The 21,032-nt window shown below is 41.8% G+C and overlaps 1 protein-coding gene across 2 annotated transcripts in view; it reads right to left on the bottom strand.

Moving 5' to 3' along the window:
• LOC133559926 (solute carrier organic anion transporter family member 1C1-like) overlaps positions 1 to 19,531 on the bottom strand; it is a 63,049-nt gene extending 43,518 nt beyond the window's left edge. Inside the window, exons 1-9 of one of the 2 annotated variants that reach the window (XM_061911921.1) lie at positions 19,425 to 19,531; positions 19,185 to 19,286; positions 18,939 to 19,010; positions 12,981 to 13,122; positions 9,596 to 9,728; positions 9,364 to 9,518; positions 9,131 to 9,277; positions 1,334 to 1,432; positions 940 to 1,197 (exon numbers count right to left, since the gene is read on the bottom strand). In XM_061911921.1, the coding sequence (XP_061767905.1) occupies positions 940 to 1,197; positions 1,334 to 1,432; positions 9,131 to 9,277; positions 9,364 to 9,518; positions 9,596 to 9,728; positions 12,981 to 13,122; positions 18,939 to 18,989 (985 nt within the window). In that variant the 5' untranslated portion in view covers positions 18,990 to 19,010; positions 19,185 to 19,286; positions 19,425 to 19,531. Of the gene's footprint in view, positions 1 to 939; positions 1,198 to 1,333; positions 1,433 to 9,130; positions 9,278 to 9,363; positions 9,519 to 9,595; positions 9,729 to 12,980; positions 13,123 to 18,938; positions 19,011 to 19,184; positions 19,287 to 19,339 lie in introns of both variants that reach the window. The other variant, XM_061911920.1, reaches the window with a different exon arrangement.
• Between the last annotated feature and the right edge of the window lie 1,501 nt (positions 19,532 to 21,032).

Below are 21,032 nucleotides of genomic sequence, written 5' to 3' on the forward strand. Positions count from 1 at the left end.
TATCAGTATGAACATCAAATATGTTGTCTTTGTAGCATATTCAACTGAATATGGGCTGAAAATGATTTGCAAATCCTTGTACTCTGTTTATATTTACGCAAACGGGGTTTGCATGTAAATATATATATATATATATATATATATATATATATATATTTACATACAAACCCCGTTTCCATATGAGTTGTATATATATATATATATATATATGTATATATATATATATATATATATATATATATATATATATATATATATATATGTCTTGATTGGATTATCCAGAGAATAGTGCTCGATACCGTGGTAGAGCGCAATATGTAGGTGTGGGGAAAAAAATCACAAGACTACTTCATCTCTACAGATCTGTGTCATGAGGGGTTCCCTCAATCATCAGGAGATTTTATATATATATATATATATGTGTGTGTGTATATATATGTATATATATATGTATATATATATATATATATATATATATATATATATATATATATATATATATATGTATATATATGTATATATGTGTATATATATGTATATATATATATATATATATATATATATATATGTATATATATATATATATATATATATATATATATATATATATATGTGTATATATATGTGTGTATATATATATATATATATATATATATATATATATATATATATATATATATATATATATATATATATATATATATATATATATATTTATAGATATAGATATAGATATATATGTATGGACGGAAGTAAACACCGCTTTATTTCAACAGATCGAGCTGAAGTTTTTAAAAGATTTCAGTCTTTGAAAGTGAAAATCTATATGACTGTGAGACTTTTATGAGCGGAGACCTTTTGGGTCCCGGGACTACATGTGTATAGTCAATCTCAAGGCTAGACTAAGGTTCAAAATATAAAGGGCAAGAATTCCGTCACCTTTTGCCAGCTCCTGGAAGGTAACTGGAGTCTCCTTCTCTTCGGGATCCTGGCTGATCTCCGGGAGGAAATGACCCTGCTCTGTCCCTGGATCCGACTCGGGGCCTCTGTCCCTCTTCCCCTTCCCCTGCTTGGGGAGAGACTTGGGCAGGAACCAGAAGGGGATGCTGGAGAGCAAGATAATAGTGGCGGTCACAATGAAGCCCAGCCACCAGGCCCCCACCCAGCGGGAGTCCTTGTAGTTGATGGTCACACGGTCTAAGATGAAGAAGAAAAACTGGTTTATGAATTCTTCTTGCAAGGCGATCGTCATTAACTCATTGTTTTTTTTTGGCCACACGAAAAAGGACAGAACAGTTAGGATTAGGGCATTGATGGTGCGTGGCTTACGCACCTAAATCCACAAAGCCAACGTCCACATAGATCTTGGCCAGATAGGATCCCATCATGTAGCCAAACATGGGCCCCAGGATCCCAACCGTGTGGATGCAGGCTGGATGCAAAGGAGACAAAAGAGATGGATGGGACTATTATACTTAGACTTGCATTATCTCAACTGTCTGCTGGTTTTCACCCAAACAACAATAATACGTTTGTGCTATGATGACAATGCGTTTGGCGCCCTCTAAAACCGTAACAAACAGCTTACCGGCCCATTCACATATTGTATGATATTGTATGAGGCTTCTGCAGACACACACAAGCGACAGCCATACAGGTTACACTGAAGGTTGTGATATAAACAACTTTAGCACTCTTACTAATTTGCGCCACACCTTGAAAACCACGAATGACAAACACATTTCGGCAGAACATCCGCACTGTAACACAACATAAACACAACAGAACAAATACCCAGAATCCCATGTATCCCGAACTCTTCCAGGCTACATTATACACCCCCGCTACCACCAAACCCCGCCCACCTCAACTGACGCACGGAGGGGCAGGGGCGGTAGCGGGGATGTATAATGTAGCCCATAAGAGTTAGCGACGTATGGGATATTGGGTATTTGTGTTGTTATGCTGTGTACTGGTTGGGGACATCTCTACGCTGCTGATCCGCCTCCGCTTGGGATGGTTTCCTGTGGACGGGACTCTCGCTGCTGTCTTGGATCCGCTTTGAACTGAACTCTCGCGGCTGTGTTGGAGCCACTATGGATTGAACTTTCACAGTGTCATGCTAGACCCGCTCGACATCCATTGCTTTCGGTCCCCTAGAGGGGGGGGTTGCCTACATTTGAGGTCCTCTCCAAGGTTTCTCATAGTCAGCATTGTCACTGGCGTCCCACTGCAGACACACGCAAGCGACAGCCATACAGGTTACACTGAAGGTTGTGATATAAACAACTATAGCACTCTTACTAATTTGCGCCACACCTTGAAACCACGAATGACAAACACATTTCGGCAGAACATCCGCACTGTAACACAACATAAACACAACAGAACAAATACCCAGAATCCCATGTATCCCGAACTCTTCCAGGCTACATTATACACCCCCGCTACCACCAAACCCCGCCCACCTCAACCGACGTACGGAGGGGCAGGGGTGGCAGTGGGGGTGTATAATGTAGCCTGGAAGAGTTAGCGATGTATGGGATATTGGGTATTTGTGTTGTTACCGGCATAGCTCGGTTGGTAGAGCGGCCGTGCCAGCAACTTGAGGGTTGCAGGTTCGATTCCCGCTTCCGTCATCCTAGTCACTGCCGTTGTGTCCTTGGGCAAGACACTTTACCCACCCGCTCCCAGTGCCACCCACACTGGTTTAAATGTAACTTAGATATTGGGTTTCACTATGTAAAGCGCTTTGAGTCACTACAGAAAAGCGCTATATAAATATAATTCACTTCACTTCACTTATGCTGTGTACCGGTTGGGGACATCTCGACGCTGCTGATCCGCCTCCGCTTGGGATGGTTTCCTGTGGATGGGACTCATGCTGCTGTCTTGGATCCGCTTTGAACTGAACTCTCGCGGCTGTGTTGGAGACACTATGGATTGAACGTTCACAGTATCATGTTAGACCCGCTCGACATCCATTGCTTTCGGTCCCCTAGAGGGGGAGCGGGGGGAGGGGGGGGGGTCCTCTCCAAGGTTTCTCATAGTCAGCACTGGCGTCCCACTGGGTGTGAATTCTCCCTGCCCACTGGGTGTGAGTTTTCCTTGCCCTTATGTGGGTTCTTCCGAGGATGTCGTAGTCGTAATGGTTTGTACAGCCCTTTCAGACATTTGTGATTTAGGGCTATATAAATAAACAATGATTGATTGATTGATTGATGTTTTGTTACAGTGCGGATGTTCTCCCGAAATGTGTTTGTCATTCTTGTTTGGTGTGGGTTCACAGTGTGGCGCATATTAGTAAGAGTGTTAAAGTTGTTTATATCACAACCTTCAGTGTAACCTGTATGGCTGTTGAACAAGTATGCCTTGCAGTCGCTTACACGTTGAGTCAGCGGCCGCACACTAGATGTGGCCGGCCGGCACTCAGATAAATGATAAATGATAAATGGGTTGTACTTGTATAGCGCTTTTCTACCTTCAAGGTACTCAAAGCGCTTTGACACTACTTCCACATTTACCCATTCACACACACATTCACACACTGATGGCGGAAGCTGCCATGCAAGGCGCCAACCAGCACCCATCAGGAGCAAGGGTGAAGTGTCTTGCTCAGGACACAACGGACGTGACGAGGTTGGTTCTAGGTGGGATTTGAACCAGGGCCCCTCGGGTTGCACACGGCCACTCTCCCACTGCGCCACGCCGCCCCTAGCTAGCATAGATAGCATAGACACGGTCGAAAGGACGTTGAAGGCATTGCCATCACGGTCCCGCCCTCAATATTGTTGTCCGGGTGAAAATCTGAGAATGTTTTCCTGGGGAGATTTCTGGGAGAGGCTCTGGAATCCGGAAAACCTCCCGCAAAAATGGGGGGTTCGGCAAGTATGCAGCTGAACCACATCAGAGTGATCCAAGAGCCGCGGGTTGCCGACCCCTGTTCTAGAGAGTTTAGGTCTCGAGAGTGGTACCCCTCAACAAAGTCAAAGCTTTTCTTACTGCCACTCACATGTGCATTTCTGAGCTGGAGGGCTCCAGTTGCCACATGGTGTGGCCACAGCAGTCGTCTTATATTCCAATATGTATTCAGTACCTTTCTTACCAGAAAAATAAGTCTCAATCGCCCGTAAGGACCAGATGAGTCGCCCGCTGGCCTGTTCTAAAAATAGCTCAAATAGCAGCACTTACCAGTGAGCTGCCTCTATTTTTTTTAAATAGTATTTATTTACTAGCAAGCTGGTCTCGCTTTGCTCGACATTTTTAATTCTAAGAGGGACAAAACTCAAATAGAATTTGAAAATCCAAGAAAATATTTTAAAGACTTGGTCTTCACTTGTTTAAATAAATTCATTAATTTTTTTACTTTGCTTTTTATAACTTTCAGAAAGACAATTTTAGAGAAAAAATACAACCTTAGAAATTATTTTAGGATTTTTAAACACATATACATTTTTACCTTTTAAATTCCTTCCTCTTCTTTCCTGTCAATTTAAATCAATTTTCAAGTATTTTTTTTTTAATTGTAAAGAATAATAAATACATTTTAATTTAATTCTTCATTTTAGCTTCTGTTTTTTCGACGGAGAATATTTGTGAAATATTTCTTCAAATTTATGATTCAAATTAAAAAAAAAAAATTATTATGGCAAATCTAGAAAATCTGTAAAATCTAATTGAAATCTTATTTCAAAGTCTTTTGAATTTATTTTAAAATTTTTGTTCTGGAAAATCTAGAAGAGATAATGATTTGTCTTTATAATATAATATAGCTTGGTCCAATTTGTTTTATATTCTAACAAAGTGCAGATTGGGTTTTAACCTATTTAAAACATGTCATCAAAATTGTTAAATTAATCTTATCCATCCATCCATCCATTTTCTACCACTTATTCCCTTTCAGGGTCGCGGGGGGCGCTGGCGATCTTAATCGGGAAAAAATACTAATGATGTTCCATAAAATATTTTTTAAATTTTTTCAAAAATATTAGAATTAACTAGTTTTCTCTTTTTTCCGGTTGAATTTTAAAAAGTTGAAATGTGAGTGTGAATGTTGCAATGAGGTGGCGACTTGTCCAGGGTGTATCCCTCCTTCCGCCCGATTGTGGCTGAGATGGGCACCAGCACCCCCCGCCACCCTAAAGGGACTAAGCGGTAGAAAATGGACGGACGGATGGAAATTGAAGAAAAACTATGATTCAAAATTAAATTTTCATTTTTTTCCTTTTTTCTCCTCTTTTAAACCATTCAATTAAGTGTTTTTTTCATTATTTATTCCCTATTAAAAATTTTCTGTAAAAGGAAAAAAAATGTACGACGGGATGACAGAGAGAAAGAATTTTTTTTTTATATATATAGATTTATTTATTAAAGGTAAATTGAGCTAATTGGCTATTTCTGGTAATTTATTTAAGTGTGTATCAAACTGGTAGCCCTTCGCTTTAATCAGTACCCAAGAAGTAGCTCTTGGTTTCAAAAAGTTCGGTAACCCCTGGTCTAGAGAGTTTAGTTAGGTCTTGAAAAATATACTCCGCATGCTCGTCAGAGCTTTTTTTCCTGCCACTCACACACCTGCAACCAAGTGTCCAAAACTTGAGACCGCAAATCTGATGACATAAGTCCAAAGTGGATCATGGAACTGGTGCCAAGTGCACATATGGACACTCTTATGTTTGAACATGCTGTTTGTTATGGACAACCTGGGACCGGCACTAAAGTCCAATAACAAAACACCACTCGGGTTCAGATCCCGATGGCCATTCTTCCCAGTCACGCTTCTCCAGGTTTCACTGTCCTTAGTCATATTGTCGTATTTTCAACCACAGTGAAACCAGGGGAAAAAAATCGAATACCGTATTTCTTTGAATTACCGCCTGGTCAAACTCGTCACATCACGAGTGACACTTCCCCTGTCATCATTGCCATATTTTTGCTGAAATGATTTAATAGAGAACATCGACGATAAAGTTTACACCTTTTGGTGGCTAATAAAAAAAGCCTTGCCTGTACCATAAGTAGCAGAGGATGTGCGCGTGACGTCACGGGTTGTGGAGCTCCTCACACCTGAACATTGTTTACAATCATGGCCACAAGCAGCTAGAGCGATTCGGACCAAAAAAGCGATGATTTCCCCATTAATTTGAGCGAGGATGAAATATTTGTGGATGAGGAAAGTGAGAGTGAAGGACTAGAAAGAAGAAAAAAAAAGACAGGGCAGTGGGAGCGATTCAGATGTTATTAGACACATTTACTAGGATAATTCTGGAAAATCCCTTATCTGCCTATTGTGTTGCTAGTGTTTTAATGAGATTATATAGTCGTACCTGAAAGTCGGAGGGTTGTGGCCACGGGTGTGGTGACCGCCAGTGTCTCTGAGGGAAGCCACGTTTCTCAACGAGGCAAAGGCTGAGATTTTTTTTTTTTCCCTCCAACAATGGTGGAAGCATCCGACGGTCGGGGGCGGCCGGTGGGAGGAGGCAAGATAGTCGCAGCTGCCTCTTTGACAGGTGCAGGAGGAACGACGCAAGCTCGCCGCTCATGTCTACGGTAAGAGCCGACTTATTACCACCATTTTATCACCGAAACCTGCCGGTTGACGAACCATGTTTCCTCCTCCACGGTGGAAGCATCGCACGTTCGGGGGCGGCCGGTGGGAGGAGGCAAGAGAGTCGCAGCTGCCTCTTTGACAGGTGCAGGAGGAACGACGCAAGCTCGCCGCTAATGTCTACGGTAAGAGCCGACTTATTACCACCATTTTCTCACCAAAACCTGCCGGTTGACGAACCATGTTTCCTCCTCCACGATGGAAGCATCGCACGTTCGGGGGCGGCCGGTGGGAGGAGGCAAGAGAGTCGCAGCTGCCTCTTTGACAGGTGCAGGAAGAAACGACGCAAGCTCGCCGCTAATGTCTACGGTAAGAGCCGACTTATTACCACCATTTTCTCACCAAAACCTGCCGGTTGACGAACTATGTTTCCTCCTCCACGGTGGAAGCATCGCACGTTCGGGGGCGGCCGGTCGGAGGAGGCAAGAGAGTCCGCAGCTGCCACTTTGACAGCTGCACGAGGAACGACGCAAGTTCCGCTCATGTCTACGGTAAGAGACGACTTATCACCACAATTTTCTCACCGAAACCTGCCGGTTGACATGTGGTCGGGAACCAAGCTCTGTTCCGTAGTAAAGCTTCACCTTCGGGAATGTAAACAAGGTAACACCGGCTGTGTTTGTGTTGCTAAAGGCAGCCGCAATACACCGCTTCCCACCTACGTCTTTCTTCTTTGACGTCTCCATTATTAATTGAACAAATTGCAAAAAGATTCAGCTACACAGATGTCCAGAATACTGTGTAATTATGCGATTAAAGCAGACGACTTATAGCTGTGAACGGTGCTGGAAGAACATGTCCGCTACAATCCGTGATGTCACGTGCACGCATCATCATACCGCGACGTTTTAGCATGATACTTCCGCACGAAATTTAAAATTGTAATTTAGTAAACTAAAAAGGCCGTATTGGCATGTATCTCAATGTTAAGATTTCATCATTAATATATAAACTATCAGACTGCGTGGTCGGTAGTATCGGGTTTCAGTAGGCCTTTAAGGTCCAAGCTAAAAAAAACAGTAAGCAGCTATGTTTTATTAATATACCATAGCTGCGTGTGTCAAATATGAGTCATTAAATGACTCCCGCCTCCTGGTGGTAGAGGGCGCTAGTGATCCTTCTTGCGACTACTCGGCTGCAGAAAAAGTGACAATGAGTGACGTGAATTGTGCTGAACTCTCAAATCCATTCACTGGCTTCCTGTTCCATTCAGGATTGATTTCAAAATCTCCCTACTAACTCATCAGTGCCTCCATGGAAATGCCCCCCTCTACCTCAAGGAACTGCTCACCCCCAAATCCTCCACACGACACCTCCACTGACCTCCTCCAACCTCCACGGACAAAGCTTCGAACACTGGGAGACCGGGCTTTCTGCTCCGCTGCTCCCAGTCTGTGGAACGCTCTCCCTGACCACCTGAGGGCACCACAGACTGTGGATGCTTTTAAAAAAGGCTTAAAAACCCATCTTTTCTAAAAAAAAAGCCTTTTTATAGACATGCATGCTGGTGCTAGCTATTGGGCTGTTTCTAGTTTTATATTTTATTTATTGTTATTATCTTTTTACTATTATTATTATTACTATTTTTTACACTGTGGCACTTTGAGGTTGTTTGCTCAACGTAAAGTGCTTTTTTTTACCAATAAAATCTATTATTATTATTATCATACAATAACACTTCCTGGTGGCAGCGTTGGGATAAAGAGATCACCCACGGAGCATAACGGGAGGGGGAGTTGTCCGGGGATAATTCTGTCGTCGCCCCCGCACTTGAGGAGCCGAGCTAACTGATAGCAGCGGTCTGATAGCAGTTTTCTAAACTGGACTTTCAATCGAAGCAGGAGGTAATAAAGGAAGATCTCCATCGAGACAGAGAGACTTTAAAAACTGAAGAAAGATAAGGAAGACTTCTATAAACAAGTTATCGATGCTTTTGATCAGAAGGTGTCATGGTCCACGTCTTGGACCATGTCATATTCTGGGTTTTGTTCTGTTTCGTTATCACCCTGTGTTGTATTTGATGTCTTTGGTTCCTGGTGGCACTTCCTGTTTTGGTTCCGTTGTCATAGTTACCCATTTTGTGTCACCTGTCTCTCCTTTGATCACGCGCACCTGCCCTTGATTATTCGTTCTCGGACTCTTGTTTGCTCCCACGCCAGAGTTGACGTCGCTCGCGTCCTGCATTGTGGTAAAGACTACTTTTGTTACTTGTTAGCTTCCACGCTATTCCTGTTTAGTTTATGTCACAGAAGGAGCTGGCATGGATTTCATTTATAAGTAAAGGTAAGGCCATGATAACGTTTTTCTTTTGATTAAATGTGCTTTTCGTGATGGTATCCTTACATCACACTCAAATTTGTACTGCATGCCTTTGGTAAGTGCCGGAGTGAGAAGAGGTTTTAAATGAATTAGCGCCCCGGCGGCAATTCAAGGAAATACGGTAAGTAGACATATGTGTGGATAGCCACTAGTAAAAGTCACAAACCAGTTGAAATAAAGATATAAAGATAGTGGATGACAACATACCCAAATAGAAAGCAGTGTTCTCTTCTTTGGAGAAGTCATCCAGGTAGGAAACCCCCAGAGGCATAATGGGGGTCTCTCCAATCCCACGGAGCATGTTTCCCAGGAACACATAGACCCACATGGACGAACCCGCTGCTTTTTCACAATCTGAGTGGGCGGAATTTCTTTTAACGTCTCCTCCAGTCTAGGTATACCCTCAATGGCTGCTAGATCCTCCCCCAGGCTAGGTGTACCTGCAATGGCCGCTAGATCCTCCTCCAGTCTAGGTGTACCTGCAACGGCTGCTAGATCCTCCTCATCCTGCACCGTGTGGTTGGACAAGCAGGGCAGGATGCTGTGGGTGCTGTTCACGTTGCCGCCGTGCGTCACACTGCTCTCGTATTTGTACCTGGAACACACCCATCACAGCTGAAACACACCCCCTCATGTTTGCTGAGATGATGATGATGATGGAAGTCGACCCACAGGCCCTGCAGGAAGTGAGGCAGCGTGATGAGGAGACATCCAGCAGACATCACCAAACAGCCCACAGCGATCAGTCTGGGCCGATGGAGCTTGGCACCGAAGTAGCTGACAAAGGCTATGACCAGAAGGTTGCCTGCGGAAGGAGATGTGTTTATCATCGATAAGTCAGTCGGCGCATTAAAAATGACATTAACCCATTTCAAACATTAAAATGATGACACTTACCCATTTCAAACATTACAAATGATGACACTAACCCATTTCAAACATTACAAAAGACGATACTAACCCATTTCAAACATTACAAATGACGACACTAACCCATTTCAAACATTAAAATGATGATACTAACCCATTTCAAACATTAAAATGATGACACTAACTCATTTCAAACATTAAAATGACATTAACCCATTTCAAACATTACAAAAGACGATACTAACCCATTTCAAACATTACAAATGACGACACTAACCCATTTTAAATATTACAAATGATGACACTAACCCATTTCAAACATTAAAATGACATTAACCCATTTCAAACATTAGAAAAGATGACAGTAACCCATTTTAAACATTACAAATGATCACACTAACCCATTTCAAACATTAAAAATGATGACACTGACCCATTTCAAACATTAGGAATGACGACACTAACCCATTTCAAACATTAAAATGATGACACTGACCCATTTCAAAGATTAAAATGACACTTAACCATTTCAAACAATAGAAATGATGACACAAACCCATTTCAAACATTAAAATGATGAAACTAACCCATTTCAAACATTACAAATGATGACACAAACCCATTTGAATCATTAAAATGATGACACTAACCCATTTCAAACGTTGAAATGACACTAGCCCATTTCAAACATTACAGATGACGACACTAACCCATTTCAAACAATACAAATGATGACACTAACCCATTTCAAACTTTACAAAAATCGACAATAACCCATTTCAAACATTACAAATGACGACACTAACCCATTTCAAACATTAAAATGACATTAACCAATTTCAAACATTACAAAAGATGACACTAACCCATTTTAAACATTACAAATGATGACACTAACCCATCTCAAACATTACAAAAGATGATACTAACCCATTTTAAACATTACAAATGATGACACTAACCCATTTCAAACATTACAAATGATGACACCAACCCATTTCAAACATTAAAATGACATTAACCCATTTCAAACATTACAAAAGATGACACTACCCCATTTCAAACATTACAAATGATGACACTAACCCATTTCAAACATTAAAATGACGACACTAACCCATTTCAAAGACTAAAATGACACTAACCCATTTCAAACAAAACAAATAATGACACAAACCCATTTCAAACATTAAAATGACGACACTAACCCATTTCAAACATTACAAATGATGACACTAACCCATTTCAAACATTAAAATGACACTAGCCCATTTCAAACAGTAAAATGACACTAACCCATTTCAAACATTACAAATGATGACACTAACCCATTTCAAACATTAAAACGACACTATCCCATTTCAAACAGTAAAATGCCACTAACTCATTTCAAACATTAAAATGGCAATAACCTGTTTCAAAGATTCAAATGGCACTTACCCATTTTAAACAGTAGAATGGCACTGACCCATTTCAAACAGTAGAATGCCACTAACCCATTTCAAACCATAAAATGACAATAACCCATTTCAAACCATAAAATGACACTAACCCATTTCAAGGATGAAAATGCCACTAACCCATTTCAAACATTAAAATAATGACACTAACCAATTTCAAACATTAGAATGGCTCTTACCCATTTCAAACAGTAAAATGCCACTAACCCATTTCAAACTGTAAAATGCCACTAACCCATTTCAAAGATGAGAATGACACTAACCCAATTCAAACATTAAAATGACACTAACCCATTTCAAACAGTAAAATGACACTAACCCATTTCAAACATTAAAAAAGGCACTAACCCATTTCAAAGATGAAAATGGCACTAACTCATTTCAAACATTAAAATAATGACACTAACCCATTTCAAACATTAAAATGGCCTTTACCCATTTCAAACAGTAGAATGCCACTAACCCATTTCAAACAGTAGAATGCCACTAACCAATTTCAAAGATGAGAATGACACTAACCCATTTCAAACATTAAAATTACACTAACCCATTTATACATTAAAAATGACACTAACCCATTTCAAAGATGAAAATGCCACTAACCCATTTCAAACATTAAAATAGCACTTACCCATTTCAAACAGTGGAATGCCACTAACCCATTTCAAACTGTAAAATGCCACTAACCCATTTCAAAGATGAGAATGACACTAAGCCATTTCAAACATTAAATTGACACTAACCCATCTCAAACATTAAAAATAACACTAACCCATTTCAAACATTAAAAATGCCACTAACCCATTTCAAAGATGAAAATTACGAGAACCCATTTCAAACATTAAAATGGCACTTATCCATTTCAAACAGTAGAATGCCACTAACCCATTTCAAACAGTGGAATGCCACTAACCAATTTCAAAGATGAGAATGACACTAACCCATTTCAAACATTAAAATTACACTAACCCATTTATACATTAAAAATGACACTAACCCATTTCAAAGATGAAAATGCCACTAACCCATTTCAAACATTAAAATGGCACTTACCCATTTCAAACAGTAGAATGCCACTAACCCATTTCAAACAGTAAAATGCCACTAACCCATTTCAAAGATGAGAATGACACTAAACCATTTCAAACATTAAAATGACACTAACCCATCTCAAACATTAAAAATAACACTAACCCATTTCAAACATTAAAAATGACACTAACCCATTTCAAAGATGAAAATTACGAGAACCCCTTTCAAACAGTAAAATGGCACTTACCCATTTCAAACAGTAGAATGCGACTACCCCATTTCAAACCTTAAAATGCCACTAACCCATTTCAAGGATGAAAATGCCACTAACCCATTTCAAATATTGAAATGACACTAATCCATTTCAAACATTAAAATGCCACTAAACCATTTCAAAGATGAGAATGACACTAACCCATTTCAAACATTAAAATGGCATTAACCCATGTCAAACAGTGAAATGCCACTAACCCATTTCAAAGATGAGAATGCCACTAACCCATTTCAAACAGTAAAATGCTAGTAACCCATTTCAAACAGTAGAATGCTACTAACCCATTTCAAAAAGTAAAATGCCACTAACCCATTTCAAACAGTAACATGCCACTAACCCATTTCAAACAGTAGAAAGCCACTAACCCATTTAAAACAGTAAAATGGCATTAACCCATTTCAAACAGTAAAATGGCACTCACCCATTTCAAAGCTGCCGTCGATGACCCCGATGAGGGAGCTGGGGATGTCGAAGCGTCGCTCGATCTGAGTGATGGAACTCTTCATGTAGGCGCCTCCAAAGGCCTTGGAGAAGTACACGAAGGACATGGCCGCCAAGAAGAGCTGCAGACAAGGTTACTTGTGGAGTTGTCTACCTTTGGTACAGGTGTCATGTCATAACCCAGGGGCCAAATCATCTTATTGGAGGATGTCATTTTATGGTGGCCCTTTCCACAATTGTAAGGTGGCACGCCACATAATTCTAATGTGGTCCGCCATATCCTTTTAAGATAGCCCTTTCCATAATTTTAAGGTGGCACGCTACATATTTCTAATGTGGTCCGCCATATCCTTTTAAGGTGGCTCTTTCCACAATTTTAAGGTGGCACGCTACATAATTCTAACGTGGTTCACCATGTAATTTTATGGTGGCCCTCCCCACAATTGTAAGGTGGCACGCCACATATTTCTAATGTTGTTTGCCATGTAATTTTATGTTGGCCCTCCCCACAATTTTAAAGTGGCACGCTACATAATTATAATGTGGTTCCCAATGTAATTTTATGGTGGCCCTTCCCACAATTTTAATGTGGTACGCTACATAATTATAATGTGGTTCACCATGTAATTTTATATTGGCCCTTCCCACAATCTTAATGTGGCACGCCGCATATTTCTAACGTGGTTTGCCATGTAATTCTATGTTGGCCCTTCCCACAATTTTAAAGTGGCAGGCTACATAATTATAATGTGGTTCCCCATGTAATTTTATGGTAGACCTTCCCACAATTTTAATGTGGTACGCCACATAATTCTAATGTGGTTTGCCATGTAATTTTATAATGGCCCTTCCCACATTTTTAATGTGGCACGCCACATAATTCTAATGTGGTCCGCCATATAATTTTAACGTGGCCCTTCCCACAATTTTAAGGTGGCACGCTACATAATTCTAATGTGGTTCACCATGTAATTTTATGGTGGCCCTCCCCACAATTGTAAGGTGGCACGCCACATATTTCCAATGTGGTCCGCCATGTCCTTTTAAGGTGGCCCTTTCCACAATTTAATGTGGCACGCTACATAATTCTAATGTGGTTCACAATGTAATTTTATTGTGGCCCTTCCCACAATTGTAAGGTGGCACGCCACATAATTCCAATGTGGTCCGCCATATCCTTTTAAGGTTGGCCCTTTCCACAATTTTAATCTGGCACGCTACATAATTCCAATGTGGTTCACCATGTAATTTTGTGGTTGCCCTCCCCACAATTTTAATGTGGCACGCCACATAATTCTAATGTGGTCCGCCATATCCTTTTAAGATAGCCCTTTCCATAATTTTAAGGTGGCACGCTACATAATTCTAATGTGGTTCACAATGTAATTTTATGGTGGCCCTCCCCACAATTGTAAGGTGGCACACCACATAATTCCAATGTGGTTTGGCATGTAATTTAATAGTGGCCCTTTCCACAATTTTTATAGTGGCACGCCACATAATACTGATTTCGATTTGCCATGTAATTTTGTGGTTACCCTCCCCACAATTTTTAGGTGGCACACCACATAATCCTAATGTGGTCTGCCATATAATTTTAAAGTGGCCCTTCCCACAATGTTATAGTGTCCCACCACATAATTCTAATTTCGGTTTGCCATGTAATTTTATAATGGCCCTTCCCACAAGTGTAAGGTGGTACGCCACATAATTCTAATGTGGTCCGCCATGTCTTTTTAATGTGGCCCATTCAACAATTTTAACGTGGCACGCTACATAATTCTTTAGTGGTTCGCCATGTCATTTCATGGTGGCCCTTCCCACAATTGTAATGTGGCACGCCACATAATTCTAATTTGGTTTGGCATGTAATTTTATGGTGGCCCTCCCCACAATTTTAATGTTGCTGCCACATAATTCTAATTTCGGTTTACCATGTAATTTTATAGAGGCCCTTCCCACAATTGTAAGGTGGCACGCCACATAATTCTAATGTGGTTCGCCATGTCATTTTATCGTGGCCCTTCCCACAATTTTAAGGTGGCATGACTGACCGTAAAATCTGGACTTTATTCCGCTACATTTTCCTACACTTTGAACCCTACGGCTTATAAAATAGTGTGGTTAATTTGTGGTGTTTGTTTTAGCTGACGGCCATGATACAAATAGTTTAAAGACTAAAAAGTTGTGTTATTGTTTGTGCCATAGCTCCACCTTTTGGATGAGTTCGCTCACTGCAGGTTACCTTCCTTTTAGTGCTTTCAACTGGAAGTGCAAGTGCCATTTTAGCCATCTAGTGTTATGTTGTTTTAACAGTGTGCAAATAAAACATGTGTATACCACATTGGCGCACAAAGAACTCTAAGTTGTTGATTTTTTTTGCAAATAATAATTAACTTAGAATTTCATGGCTGCAACATGTGCCAAAGTAGTTGGGAAATATGGCTATAAATAATGATAAAGTTGAGGAATGCTCATCCAACACTTATTTGGAACATCCCAAAGGTGTGCAGGCTAATTGGGAACAGGTGGGTCCCATGATTGGGTATAAAAGCAGCTTCCACAAAATGCTAACTAATTCACAAGCAAAGATGGGGCGAGGGTCACCACTTTGTTAGCAAATTGTCAAACAGTTTTAGAACAACATTTCTCGAAAAGCTATTCCAAGGAATTTAGGGATTTTACCATCTACAGTGCGTAAAATCATCCAAAAGTTCAGAGAATCTGGAGAAATCACTGCACGTAAGCCATGATATTACGGACTTTTGATCCCTCAGGCGGTACTGCATCAAAAACCAACATCAGTGTGTAAAGGATATCACCACATGGGCTCAGGAACACTTCGTAAAACCACTGTCAGTAACTACAGTTGGTCGCTACATCTGTAAGTGCAAGTTAAAACTCTACTATGCAAAGCCAAACCCATTTATCAACAACACCCTGAAACGCCGCCGACTTGGCCTGGCCCGAACTCACCTAAGATGGACTGATGCAAAGTGGAAAAGTGTTCTGTGGTCTGACAAGTCCACATTTCAAACTATATTTGGAAACATGGTGTCCTCTGGAACAAGGAGGAAAATAACCATCCGGATTGTTATAGGCGCAAAGTTCAAAAGCCAGCATGTGTGATGGTATGGGGGTGTATTAGTGCCCAAGGCATGGGTAACTTACACATCTGTGAAGGCACCATTAATGCTGAAAGGTCCATACAGGTTTTGGAGCAACATATGTTGTCATCCAAGCAACGTTATCATGGACGCCCCTGCTTATTTCAGCAAGATAATGCCAAGCCACGTGTTATAACAGCGTGGTTTCTTAGTAAAAGAGTGCGGGTTCTTTCCTGGCCCGCCTGCAGTCCAGACCTGTCTCCCATGGAAAATGTGTGGCACATTATGAAGCGCAAAATCGGACAGCAGAGACCCCGGACTGTTGAAGGACTGAAGCTCTACATAAAACAAGAATGGGAAAGAATTCCACTTTCAAAGCTTCAACAATTAGTTTCCTCAGTTCCCAAACGTTTATTGAGTGTTGTTAAAAGAAAAGGTGATGTAACACAGTGGTGAACATGCCCTTTCCCAACTACTTTGGCACGTGTTGCAGCCATGAAATTCTAAGTTGATTATTATTTGCAAAAAAAATAAAGTTTATGAGTTTGAACATCAAATATGTTGTCTTTGTAGCATATTCAACTGAATGTGGGTTGAAAAGGATTTGCAAATCATTGTATTCTGTTTATATTTACATCTAACACAATTTCCCAACTCATATGGAAACGGGGTTTGTAGTTGTATTTGTAAATTGAGACAAGGTTGATGTCTATTGTTGGATCCACACTGTTGGTTGGGAGGTGACCACATTTCAATGTCAAATCAACATCCCGACATTGATTAAACGTTGGCAATAAGCGTGTTGTTTCAAGGTCGTGTGCGAGTTGCTCAAGGTCAAGACCTCATTCAACAAGCTGTCAAGCTTGTCTTCATGTCTTGTGGCTGCTGGGGAGAAAAACTACCAAAAACAGACACGAAATGTTTACAGCACAAAGACTTGGGACAGGTTTGGGGGGAGTCTGGCAAGGTGGTCAACAATTATAAAATGTTCGTAACATGAAAACTACAATACTTTGTTGTAAGTTTAACAAGGTAGGGGAGGCAGATGATGAATAAAGAAACATTCATAACAAAAAAACTATAAAAAAGGTTAATAAGATAAAAAGTGTAGTAGTTAATGTTTGCAGCGTACAAACCACGTTTCCATATGAGTTGGGAAATTGTGTTAGATGTAAATATAAACAGAATACAATGATTTGCCAATCTTTTTCAAACTCATAAACTTTGTTTTTTTTTTGCAAATAATAATTAACTTAGAATTTCATGGCTGCAACACGTGCCAAAGTAGTTGGGAAAGGGCATGTTCACCACTGTGTTACATCACCTTTTCTTTTAACATTACTCAATAAACGTTTGGGAACTGAGAATAATAATTGTTAAAGCTTTTAAAGTGGAATTCTTTCCCATTCTTGTTTTATGTAGATTTAGTCGTTCAACAGTCCTGTCGTATTTTACGTTTCATAATGCGCCACACATTTTCCATAGGAGACAAGTCTGGACTGCAGGCGGGCCAGGAAAGTACCCACACTCTTTTACTACGAAGCCACGCTGTTGTAACACGTGGCTTGGCATTGTTCTGCTGAAATAAGCAGGGGCGTCCATGATAACGTTGCTTGGATGACAACATATGTTGCTCCAAAACCTGTATGGACCTTTCAGCATTAATGGTGCCTTCACAGATGTGTAAGTTACCCATGCTTTGGGCACTAATACACCCCCATACCATCACAGATGCTGGCTTTTGAACTTTGCGTCGATTACAATCCGGATGGTTATTTTTCTCTTTGTTCCGGAGGACACCAAGTTTCCACATATAGTTTGAAATGTGGACTTGTCAGAGCACAGAACACTTTTCCACTTTGCATCAGTACATCTTAGATGAGCTCGGGCCCAGCGAAGCCGGCGGCGTTCCTGGGTGTTGTTGATAAAGGGGTTTTGCTTTGTATAGCAGAGTTTTAACTTGTAGCAACCAACTGTAGTTACTGACAGTGGTTTTACGAAGTGTTCCTGAGCCCATGTGGTGATATCCTTTACACACTGATGTTGTTTCTTGATGCAGTACCGCTTGAGGGATCAAAGGTCCGTAATATCATCGCTTAAGTGCAGTGATTTCTCAGGATTGTCTGAACCTTTTGATTATTTTACGGACCGTAGATGGTGAAATCCCTAAATTCCTTGCAATAGCTCGTTCAGAAATGTTGTTCTAAAACTGTTCGACAATTTGCTTACAAAGACGTGACCCTCACTCCATCCTTGTTTGTGAAGTACTTAGCATTTCATGGAAGCTGCTTTTACACCCAATCATGGCATCCACCTGTTCCCAATTAGCCTGCACACCTGTGGGATGTTCCAAATAAGTGTCGGATGAGCATTTCTCAACTTTATCAGTATTTTTCGCCACCTTTCCCAACTTCTTTGTCACGTGTCGCTGGCATCCAATTCTAAAGTTAATGATTATTTGCAAAAAAGTTTGGACATCAAACATGCTGTAGCGTATTCAACTGAATATGGGTTGAAAAGGATTTGTATTCCGTTTATATTTACATCTAAGACAAATTCCCAACTCATATGGAAACGGGATTTGTGTGTACGTCTGTGGAGATTTTGACCTCAGAAAAGACATCTTTAGAAAAACGTAAGAGCACAAACTAGAATTAGATTATAGTAATTTTTATGCAAAAGAAGTTGTGAGAAAAAATGTAGCAACTTATTAAGAAAGGATGTTTCTTTCATCCTTTGGGTGGCTGACATTTCTTCCTTTTGTCCCTGCGGGACACTTAGCGCCTCCACATTTGCGTAACGCAGACTTTGTGATGTGTGTTTGCACTGACCTTCAGCTTGGAGCAGCAGGGCCCTCGTTGCCGACTGGACTCTACCCTCATGATGCTCCACTGATTGCCAACCTGCCATAAAAAAAACAAAAACATCTTTTCTTTCGTGGAAAATACACCAATTGCACTTATTTGGCGCCGAGGCGGCTGGAAGAAGTCATCTTTTTGGAGTTGTGTGTGACATGCGGCAAATGCATGCTTTAAAGGAGATGGAAGAAGTAAGAAAGCCCGAGAAAAAGGGTTTACCTGCAAAGGAGCGGTGGTCCTGAGTGGGATGTGGACAAGAAGCCGCAGCGCTTATTGTCCCTGGCAGGACTTTGTGCTACCTTATCAGCGACCAACTCTCACCTGCAATCAGTAACCACTCATGATCATGTTGATGAAAGAGAACCAAGCCATACCTGGTTAAGGTCCAGCCCAGGCAGGAAGAGCAAACATCCTGGGGCTGTGTGGACATCAAACAGCAGCAGCGTGAAGCTGACTTACCAGGCGGGAGCTGTTTCCTCGCCGGCCGCACGCCCCGATCAAAGTCTTCCTGTCCCATTGATCCGTCCTAACAATGGCCCGGTGGCCCTCCTCGCGGTTCATACGTCCTATCACACACTCTCACCCTGAGGCAATACCAGGGCTTGTCCAAAGTGTGGCGCCGGCGGCGTATTCTGCTCGTTTTGGACGCCACGTTCTGAAAATACTACTACAAAAGAGGACAAAAAAGTGGAATAAAAGAATGAACTTTGACTCTTAGACAAAGCAGGTTTTTTTTCCCTTTAAAGTGCCCATCCATCCATCCATCCATCCATTTTCTACTGCTTGTCCCATTTGGGGTCGCAGGGGTGCTGCATTGGGCGGAAGCCGGAGTACACCCTGGACAAGTTGCCACCTCATCACAGGGCCAACACAGATTGAAAACATTCACTCACTAGGGACCATTTAGTGTTGCCAATCAACCTAACCCCAGGTGCGTGTCTTTGAGGTGGGAGGGGCCTATTCCCAGGAGCACGTCGTTGGAGGTGGGAGGGGCCTATCCCCAGGTGCATGTCTTTGGGGGTGGGAGGAGCCTATCCCCAGGTGCATGTCTTTGGGGGTGGGAGGGGCCTATCCCCAGGTGCATGTCTTTGGGGGTGAAGGGGCCTTCCCCCAGGTGCATGTGTTTGGAGGTGGGAGGGGCCTATCCCCAGGTGCATGTCTTTGGAGGTGGGAGTGACCTATCCCCAGGTGCATGTCTTTGGAGGTGGGAGGCGCCTATCCCCAGGTGCATGTCTTTGGAGGTGGGAGGGGCCTATCCCCAGGTGCATGTCGTTGGAGGTGGGAGGGGCCTATCCCCAGGTTCATATTTTGGGGGTTAGAGGGGCGTATCCCCAGGTGCATGTCTTTGGGGGTGGGAGGGGGCAATCCCCAGGTGCATGTCTTTGGGGTGGGAGGGGCCTATTCCCAGGTGCATGTTGGTGGAAGTGGGAGGGGCCTATCCCCAGGTTCATATTTTGGGGGTGAGAGGGGCGTATCCCCAGGTGCATGTCTTTGGAGGTGGGAGAGGCGTATTCCCAGGTACATGTCTTTGGAGGTGGGAGGGGCCTATCCCAAGATGTAAGTCTTTGGAGGTGGGAGGGGCCTATCCCCAGGTGCATGTCCTCCGGAACAAAGAAGAAAATATCCATCCGGATTTTTATAGGCGCAAAGTTCAAAAGCCAGCATCTGAGATGGTATGGGCGTGTATTAGTGCCCGAGGCATGGCTAACTTACACATCTGAGAAGGCACCATTATTCTGAATGGTCAACACAGGTTTTGGAGCAACATATGTTGTCATCCAAGCAACGTTATCATGGACGCCCCTGCTTATTTCAGCAAGACAATGCCAAGTCACGTGTTACAACAGCGTGGCTTCGTAGTAAAAGAGTGCGGGTACTTTCCTGGCCCGCCTGCAGTCCAGACCTGTGTCCCATGGAAAATGTGTGGCGCATTATGAAGCGCAAAATACGACAGCGGAGACCCCGGACTGTTGAACGACTAAAGCTCTACATAAAACAAGAATGGGAAAGAATTCCTCTTTCAAAGCTTCAACAATTAGTTTCCTCAGTTCCCAAACGTTTATTGAG

This window comes from Nerophis ophidion, linkage group LG10 (assembly GCF_033978795.1).
Source record: "Nerophis ophidion isolate RoL-2023_Sa linkage group LG10, RoL_Noph_v1.0, whole genome shotgun sequence".
Lineage (NCBI taxonomy): Eukaryota > Metazoa > Chordata > Actinopteri > Syngnathiformes > Syngnathidae > Nerophis > Nerophis ophidion.